Below are 9848 nucleotides of genomic sequence, written 5' to 3' on the forward strand. Positions count from 1 at the left end.
GATATTTAATGGATCGGATTACATTTTTTTATTTCTCTCCGATATCCGATCCAGTAATTTACGTCAGTATCGGACCGATACCGATACGTAATATCGGATTGGTCCATCTCTAGTACAGACTAGTCTAGCATTCAACAGAGACACAGCTGGTCTGACTGAGCATTCCCTGTCTGGGAATTTCGGTGTGTCAGGTGTGTGTTAGAGCTCTGACACACTTGGGGGGGGTATGTACAATAAAAAGAAAAGAAATCTTGGACACTGCTAGCATAATGGACAGGTTTTTGATGGGGGCTCCCACACAAAGCAGAGGATGAAGCATCTCCATATATGCTTCCAAGCCAAAGACTAGAACATATGATAAAGCATATCTTGCCTTTGGCTTCACCTGCACAACAGCTGTCGTGGTAGGTAGGTCTCCCCTGCAGAATTACTTTCCCCTGCATCGAGAGCACACGCTGGGCTGTCAAAATCACAGACAAACAGTATCCCACATTCTTGATTTTTAGTTCACAAACACTTCCTGTACGACTAACTACTCCTGAAACCTTGGAGGTTTTAGCTCTTTATACAGCAAAGTTGCAGGAGGATAAAAATAAGTATCAGGTAAAATAATCCGATTGGATACCACGTAAGAACAATAAATATATCACTTTCTGTTGTAACCCTCAAACTGAAAGGTAATGTAATGACACTCATTTTTCACTTTTTCACAAAACTAAAACATCACTACTCCCACGTCAAATGTCTGTAATGAAGTCGGAGTGAACTGGATCCGCACTCTGTGCTAATGCTCGCTAGGCAGGGGAACACATTTTGTCGGTACCTTGGTGCAACACAGATCCTGCCACAGTTTGTTCCCCTGGTTCAAATCACAGACAAACAGTATCCCACAGGTGTTTCTGTTTTTAAACTAGTGCTGTCAATATTAACGTGTTAATACGCCGTTAACACAGCTAAATGTGTTAACGCGATCATCACGATTAACACGATTAAAATTGTTAATGCGCTTAACGCGTCTGGAGCGCAGAATGAACAAACTTTGGACAAACTGCCTCCAGTGATTTTGAGTCTCCTGCGTTATAGACCAGTTAAATGTTAATCGCGTTAGTTGTGATGACGGCGTTAACGCGCTTAAGCTGCATTAATGCGTTAACGCCGAGTAACCCTCACACAGACTAAACTGCGTAAACTCGTTAATGGGGATTTGACCATTTTGATGCGCTAACACGGGTCAGGTGCATTAACGCGTTAGCGCTGACAGCACTATATTAAACCCATTTTGCACAGAGAGACATTATTTAAAAATGTGTTGATAGCACTGTTGAATATTCTTACACAGTAAAAAAACAACAACAAAAACAACTATATGTAAAATAATTACACCATAAAGATGGTTTGTTTTTCTGTGGCTTGTTTAATAGCAATCTGTAATGTATTGCAGTGACTTTTATTGGCTGAACTGTTTTCAAAAGGTTTGAGGTGTGACATAAACTGCAACAGAGTTTGAAAACAAAATATGTGTTTGTGAGTGTGGTTTGGGGGGTTCTTGTAAAACATAGGGGTCGTAGCAAAAAAAGTTTGGGGACCACTGATTTGGAGGATGTTTGTGATTAATTAGCGGTTCGTGTCACATTCCGTTTGTCAGCTCCACAGTAATGTGATGATTACCGAACTAAATTCAGTTTGTACCTGTGCAGGTATCCTCAGTCACCGTGATGACCACGCTGAAGTCGCCTCGGCTAGTTTTCGTCTTTGTTTTGTGTTATGGGCTCAAAATGTGGTCATAAATATTTTGTACTTGTAAAAAAGATTTGTATGTGTAAAAAAGATTTGTGTGCGTAAAAAAGATTTGTATGTGTAAAAAGAATTTGTGTGTGCGTAAAAAAGATTTGTATGTGTAAAAAAGATTTGTGTGTGAAGAGTGGCTTAGAAAAAAACCCCTGCAAGTTACAAGTACGGATTTTGACCCTATTTTTCTTCCCTTTCATCTGATTGGTCAATGTCATGTCAATCACAAATGTAACAATCCAATCAGAGAACAGATGGGTTTGGCTGTCGAGGGGCGCTTTTTTTGAACTGCAGGTCTTTGAAGGGTGATACAGTTTGAAGCTGGAGGATCTCTATATAAATATCCGATAGCAGCTAGGTCCCCTAACTTTCAGCAGCTGTTGAAAGGATAAAGTTGTGGTATATCAGTGGTTAGAAATACCATTATTACTTTAGGATTAGTTTAACACAAAGTCAGGGCTGACCCGGGACCATTGCTGTGAGTCACAGTGCGCAGCATAAAAGTCCTTTCACATCGGACGCAGGATGTGCTGCTAATGCTAACTGCTAACTAAAAGCAAAGGATCCAGAATTTGTTGCTGGCTGCTGGGCTCTGTGGGTTTTTGCATCAGTACCTGTACTAGATGCACCTGCTCCTTGTCTTTTCTATCTCTGACTTTATGTCCTCTACAAGAGTTTGTTTTTTTTGCTGGTTCTTCAAATGTTCAATAAAAACATGTATGCTAATTCATAACGAAGAAAGCTTTGTAATGAAGACTGTCATTTCCAAAACACTGCCCGCCCCCACCCCGCGGTCCGCAGCGCTGTTGAAAAGGCTGTGGAAGTCCCTGTATTAAACACGTAGACCTGTGACACAAAAATCACCAAACTCGGACGACCACAGACTGTTTTCCTTCGTGGTGATGAAGGAAAACGCTGGGTTGGCATGTAAAAGGGCATTTATTCCCTTCAAAGACCTGCAGTTCAAAAAAAGCGCCCCTCGACAGCCAAACCCATCTGTTCTCTGATTGGATTGTTACATTTGTGATTGACATGACATTGACCAATCAGATGAAAGGAAGAAAAATAGGGTCAAAATCCGTACTTGTAACTTATAACTTAACTTAACACAAATCTTTTTTACACACGCACAAATCTTTTTTACAAGTACAAAATATTTATGACCACATTTTGAGCCCATATTGTGTTCACATGTAAAATGTGTGTGTGTGTGTGTGCAGCTTGGTTTCTTCAGGCGAAACTCTCCCCAAAGATGAAGACGATGATGAGGATGAGCAGTGTTTGTCTGAAGGTCTTATGACTGAATAACACCGAGTGTCACATGATCACTGATGAAGCGGGAGGTGCTCTAATTATTGATCGACATCTTAATAAATGTCTGCACTGCAACATGTTTATCAATAAAGTTCACTTTCAGTAAAACTCAACAACAAACGTCTCCATCTGTAAACAAACAAACAGGAAATAAGAATGAGATGACACACGAAGCTCCCACTGATCACACACACACGCGCACGCACACACACACACACACACACACACACACACGCACACACACACGCACACAACACACACCACACACACACACACACACACTTGTTCTCCTCCGTTGTGAGGACACTCAGTCACCCTGAACTGAAACTTCACCCAGGCTTTCTTTGTGCTGTCTGACCAAGCCTAAAGCCTGTTTCAGGGGTTAACAGGGGTCACCGTGGTGAGCATGCTCACATCAAACAAGGCAACATCATCAGAGGAACAGCTGATACAGACCAAGGCAGAAAAAAGTTCTTGTGATGCTTACAGCCACTCTGACAGCGTCCCCCATCAGAGCGCTCAGACTTTAAAGTGGAACTCGCTGCAGTATGTCGCAGATCAGAGTGAATGAATGTGATTGGTTGAACAGATACTCAGGTGTGTGTTTGCTGCAGATCAGAACCATGGTCTGGATCAGCGCACTATCACATGGATGTTCAGTCTGAGCAGCTGGAGCTTCATTTCCTGCTTTCAGGAACAAGCTGCACATGAACGAATGAGAGGAAACTCGGAGTCTTTATTCTCTCAGCTGCAGCATCGCTGCTGGTTCAGGGTCAAAGAGTAAAGATCAAAACAATCATTAAATATAAAAAAATTGTAGCTGTTCAGGCCACAGCTCTGATTGAACTGAGGAGACCAGCTTCTGCAGGTTGAAATCAGACGTTTTTGTGGTTTTTGGGTTCTGTGAAGCTCCAGATGTTTCAGTGGGTGATGGTCTGGGGTTGGGCTGTACTCAGGTCAGGAATGGAGCTCAGTGAGGTTCCTTGAGACAGGCGGTGTTAGGGTTAGGAGCAGATGTTGCTCTGCAGATGTACTTTTAATTAATGAGGCCTTCACAGAGGTCACAGCTACCCCCCACCCCTCAACCACACCATCAGGGACAATCAAGCTGATGGTTGATCTCCAGACTGGACAATGAAAATGGGAGGTCTTCCTCAGAGCCGCCGCCATGATATCCCGGTCTGTGGGTTCATCATTGCAAACCTCTAATCGCTGGGATTTACAAAGCTGCTGGGAAGGAGGGAAGGAAGGAAGGAAGGAAAGAGGAGACAGACATGAATAGTTTTCCACCCTGAGTTCTGCCTCACAGGCAGCTCCTCCTCTCAGGCAGAGTAACGCCTCCTTCACTATGGTTGGATAGCTGTGGCCGCTTCCTCTGATTGGTGCAGCAGTGGCCACCCTGTGAGTCGGTGCGGGGGGGGGCTAAAGGCTGTTGTGCAGTGAGGGAGGATGAAGAGGATTACTGCAGATTACAGAGTAGTTTATAACAGCAGAGAAGAAGAAGAGAGAGGCACACCAAAACCAACTGAGCCTACTGGCCTGACTGGGCCTGTCCTGATGCAGTGAACTGGGACCAGTCTGTTTGCGACTAACTGGACTTGGCTGGGTTCTGGAGGGTTGAGGTGGACTGCAGTGGTCTGAGGAAGAGGAAGTGGATGGATGGTTTCCAGGCGTACGGGGCGGGGAAGGCCGGCGGAGCGTTCGACCCTGCGACCTTCATCAGGCAGCCGCAGACTGTTGTTAGGATCCTGTGCTGGGTAAGTCCTGTGATGTCATAATTATGTCATAGATGGGTCTCTAAACAAACCAATCATTAGTGTTATGGACAAACCTGAGAGGTCTCACGGTGCCATCCAATCAGATCCAAGAAGCTGTGGTGTCATGTGACAGGCTCACCTGTTTTATCTTAGAGCGTTCAGGTGAGTTTGACAATGTGGGCTACACGTTCTCTCAGAGTCTCATCTGCTGAACGCACAGTCTCACATCCGCGCTGGTGCCTGGCCCCCTCCCTGAATGCCTTCCTCTCAAAACATGCCCCACATGTTCCCCAACACGTGTTTTAAGCTCCCTACAGCAGGGGGATGAATGTCTGACAGGTTAGAGTAAATCCAGCAAAGTGAGGCAGAAAAAATTTAAATGGAGTCCCGAATTGTCCGAATTCTGAATGAAGTCTGAGGTTTGACAGAACCTCTTAGATCTGTCGTTCTGATCCAGTTCAGGTGAGTCTGGGTCCACCTGGTCTGCTGATGTCCATCCTCCTCTGATGTGCCTCTGACCTGAGAGATGATGGAAGTAAAACTTCAGGAGATCAGCATCTTCACAAATGTCTGCCTGTTCTGATGTTTAAGTGATCAGCCTTTGTGTTAATGTGTGACTGAGGGGCTCTGGTTCTGGTCGGTTCTCTCTCTGTTTGGGGTCAGCTGTCACTTTACTGGCTGCTGGGTCCTGAGAGTCCTGTGTGATTCAGTCATGAGATTGGTGTTAAAATTCCTAAGGCTCAACACAAGACTGCTCAAACAAAACCTCACTGTTTGACTCTGCAGCCACTCTGATTGGACAGCTCAGGAGAGATACTGCCGTGATTGGATAGAAACATGCAGTCCTCCACGCCTCCATAGCACAGGATGGAAGAGGTAATTGTGGAGCTGGGAGGTGTATGCTGCAGGGTAACAGCTGCTTGCTGGTTAAAGGTCACATGGAGCTCTGTTAGGTCCAGCTGCACATGATTGATTGTTTAAAAGCTGAAAACCTTCCTTTATTAACAGGTTTCTGATGTGAAATATTTGCAGATCTACAGACGCTATTCAAGGACCACAAATAAAACACTCTCCAAAACTGTGATTGTCTTTGTATAAATGTATTAAAGTGTGACAGGAGCCATGTATCCACTCGAGCTGCGCTGTGTTGATAGCATTTTTAATGACTGCAGTGCTTTCTTTGAGGAAGTCATCAGACTGCATGTGATCATGCCCACTCTGCTTCCAGAATCCAGCCATGGCACAAAAACATCAAACCTTGATGCCAAGGACATACCGTCCTGTTGCTAAGTTAACTTTCATTTTACAACAGCAGTTGGGTCCCAGCTCAGGCGAGAAACAGGAACTGTTTCAGTTGGGCCTCAGAGCCATTCATAGCACCGAAACTGTTAACAGTGACCTGCTACTCACATAATAGTCAGGTTAAAATAGAAAGCTGATTCTGACTAATACCACGGATGATAAAGTGTTGTCAGCTCACCTCAAACACTGTCAAATCAAATCAAAGCAGCTCAACAAACATCAGCAAACACACAAACTGTGTGCGTGCAGTTTGTCCCACAGTGTGCTGCAGCTAACGTCCAGCTGCTTATTTGTCAGGGACAGAAAAGACAGAGAGCTACGTTCACTCAGAGATGGAGACAGATAAGAAAGAAGGAAAGGAGAGGAAGCAGAGAGCTTAGAGTCAAAGGAAGGATGCTCATTTAAAGCTCACATGGAAGTGTTGTTAAATCTGTACTTTAAACCTAAACTTTTACTTGAGTAAAAAAGTTGCTTCAGTACTTAAACTTTTACTGGAGTATTTTTTAACACAGGTTCAAAATACTCCAGCAGCTCGAGTAGAAGTACAGCAGCTCCAGCAATGGTGCTGCCGTACTTCTACTTAAATAAAGAATGTTCCTACTTTGCTATCTCTGATAAAAGCAAATTCACACCAAGGAGTCCTGCTCTCAAAAACTGACATAGATAACCCTGCTGGATCTAAAAAATAAGTGCTTAACATTTTTAAACCGTGATTAGTGCCATCTTGTGTTACAGCACAGTGTGACATCACTGGGTTGGTTGGTTGCTGCTAATAGATTTGGGTTTTTTTATGTTCCAGTTTAGTTTTTTTTTCATTGCCTCACCAAACTCCTCCCACACCCAAGATTTTGCTTGGGAGAGACCCCAGTCCACAGGATCTTCACCTCCGTCTTCCAGTAAAGCTTCGACAGCATTCCAAGGCAGACTGAGGACATTGAGTCCAAATGGACCATGTTCAGCACATTGCTGGAGCTGCTGCACTGAGCTGCATCCACAAGGTGGTGGAGTCCATCATGCAGAAGGAGCTGTATGGAGCTCGGTTAGCCTGTGGGACTTCGAAAGCAGTCGATAGGTACCGACAGGCCTAGCAGAAAGCGGCTTGGGCAGTGGCCGACGCAAAAACTCCTGTGTGGGAGGAGTTCGGAGAGGCCATGGAAAAAGACATTCTGTGTGCCTCAAAGAATCCACCATTTCTCTCTTTGAGCCACTGATCTCCCATTGGCTGTTCCCGCTGAAACTCTGTCTGCCCCCTGCTGTCCTCTGTTGATGGCCTGGTAATGGTTCCGTGTCTGCGTTTGCTTTTTCATGTAATATGTAATTTCATGCATGTTTATAGGTTGTTGGGTTTATTTTTGAGAGAGAAGACAAATATGCTCTAAGTGCATTTATAAAAAAAAAAATATTAAGCAGAGAAAGGTTCAAGATAAAAATGGCTGCTGTGTCTCTTTGGTCACTCAGGAGACCCAAAAGAAAGAAAGAAAGAGCCCCACACCCAGCCAGTAATCAGTGTTACTGCGGGTCACAGAAACAGAACGTTAACATGATTGGTCAAAACTGTTGAGCGTGGCCTTGACATCTGACGTCAGCTCATGTTTCTTCTTCTGCGCCTTTCTGGACATCTTCTTATGTGGAGATGACACTCTCATTACCATACCAAATCCTGTTCATGTGGATGTAGTGTTTTCAGAGGCAAAACGAACAAATTATGAGATATATAGCCTTAAATATAAAATTACATTCTAACAAGGTCAGTACACTTTGATCAGTAAAAGCTGTGTTTAAACTTGCTCATTAATAAACTTTACTTCCTCGCTCCAGCTCTTCTCCATCGTCATCCTCGGCTGCGTTGCTAACGAGGGCTATGTCAACAGGCCAGAGGAGGTGGAGCCGTATTGCATCTTCAACCGCAACCAGAACGCCTGCAACTATGGCATCACCATGGGAACATTGGGGTTCCTATGCAGCGCTGCTTTCCTGGCACTGGATGTTTACTTCCCCCAGATCAGCGGCGTGAAGGACAGGAAGAAGGCCGTCATGGCTGACATTGTAGTGTCAGGTGAGTGTCCATCTCCTGTGCTTTGGAGTCGGTGGGATTAGGCACGTGTGTTTTGTGCATTTTGTTAAATGTGGTTCCTCCGTGCTGTGTGCAGCTCTATGGGCCTTCATCTGGTTTGTGGGCTTCTGTTTTCTGGCCAATCAGTGGCAGGTCTCTAAAAAAGAGGACAATCCTCTGAACGAAGGAGCCGATGCAGCCAGAGCAACCATTGTTTTCTCCTTCTTTTCCATCTTCACCTGGGTAAGTATGTGAAGGCTTCCACTGCTGCCACCTGCTGGTCAGACTACTGCACAAACACGTTTATTTAGAAATATTTAAACCCTTGCACATCTATAAGATATGTTGTGTACATGTAACAAACAACTCATATGATTCTGTTTCCTTCTGTCTGTGTTGTCGTATGTGTGTTGTGTCCCATGTCATGTGTTGTGTCCCATGTCATGTGATGTGCCTCATGTCATGTGATGTGACGTGTTGTATGTAGGGCGGTCTCACTCTGCTGTCTCTGGAGCGTCTGAAGAGAGTCTCCTTTGAGGAAGAATACAACAAACTGTTCAGCTCTCCTCTTGCCTGAAACTCAAACCTTACTTGACTTGTCTCTTTTAGCTAATCAGGGGCGAGCCTTCATGTGCTTTCTGTTTCCTCCTCATAGCTCAGTCTGGACTCTTATTCTAAGTGCCTTACTGTTGCTGCGGTAACTGAGTCATTCATGAACTATGTTGTGCGTTTTCTTTTTGCAGTGATGTCGTTGTGTGTGATGTGATATCACCATGTACTTTGGTGTATGAAGATCTAATAAAGTGACATTAAGATTAACATATTAAAGTAGAAGCATGGTCCATGGAGAGACAATGGACTGCTCCCTGCTGCTGGCTGTCACCTGGTCGGGTTTATGTGCAACACTAAAGAACAAACTTACTGTACTAAGCAAAACTCTTGAGTCATTCTTAGGATAGCTAAGAATAGATACGGTGATTTATTGAAACCTGTGCAAACGTATGTGGAATACAGTAAATGAGTTTGAATGATTCTAACGAGCTTGAAAGTGAATAGTTGGTGTGAGCAGCTTCATCCTTCAGCTCCATCTGAACTCTCTAAGCAGCTCTCTCATCTCTACGAGGATCTTCAGAAATAGCTCTCCAGGCTTCCAGAAGGACATTCAAAGCTCTGTTTGGATGTTTCTGCCTTTTGTCCTCTGTCAGGGTGATTCCACGCTGCTTCAGTAATGGAATCAGAATATCTTTATTGTCCTTATAACACGTGCAATGAACAGAACAAGAATAAATATTTTAAAAAGGACAAGATACTAGACAAATCACGGTTGATATTTTTTCGATACAAAAAAAAATGTTCATGCCTTTTTAATTTGTCATTTATTAAAATTATAAATATATATTTTAACTCAAAAGTACAGTTTTTAAATTTAATGTTGCTGAAACAACAAAGTAATAAAAAAAATAATCTATCTGATGAGAAATCACTCATCTTTGGAAAAGAGAGTTTATTACAGAGAAATGGTCTCTTTCCAAAATAAAAGCTATACTATACGCTTCTTCTGGGCTATATTCTCAGCAGCATATTAAACATATCAGGTCCCCATAAGGAGAATCCTGTGCTAACGGCTGTCTAAA

At 43.7% G+C, this 9848-nt stretch overlaps 1 protein-coding gene across 1 annotated transcript; it reads left to right on the plus strand.

Annotated features, from left to right (window-relative positions):
* The first annotated feature begins 4507 nt into the window (after positions 1 to 4507).
* On the plus strand, positions 4508 to 9510 carry LOC102295986 (synaptogyrin-1). The gene is made up of 4 exons (XM_005952892.3): positions 4508 to 4859; positions 7980 to 8217; positions 8312 to 8457; positions 8702 to 9510. Exons 1-4 carry the CDS (start codon positions 4758 to 4760, stop codon positions 8789 to 8791), a joined length of 576 nt encoding a protein of 191 aa, XP_005952954.1. The 5' UTR covers positions 4508 to 4757; the 3' UTR covers positions 8792 to 9510.
* The last annotated feature ends 338 nt before the right edge of the window (positions 9511 to 9848 follow it).

The sequence above is a fragment of the Haplochromis burtoni genome, unplaced genomic scaffold (genome assembly GCF_018398535.1).
Source record: "Haplochromis burtoni strain Fernald_Lab_line unplaced genomic scaffold, NCSU_Asbu1 Contig_1778, whole genome shotgun sequence".
In the NCBI taxonomy this organism is placed as follows: domain Eukaryota; kingdom Metazoa; phylum Chordata; class Actinopteri; order Cichliformes; family Cichlidae; genus Haplochromis; species Haplochromis burtoni.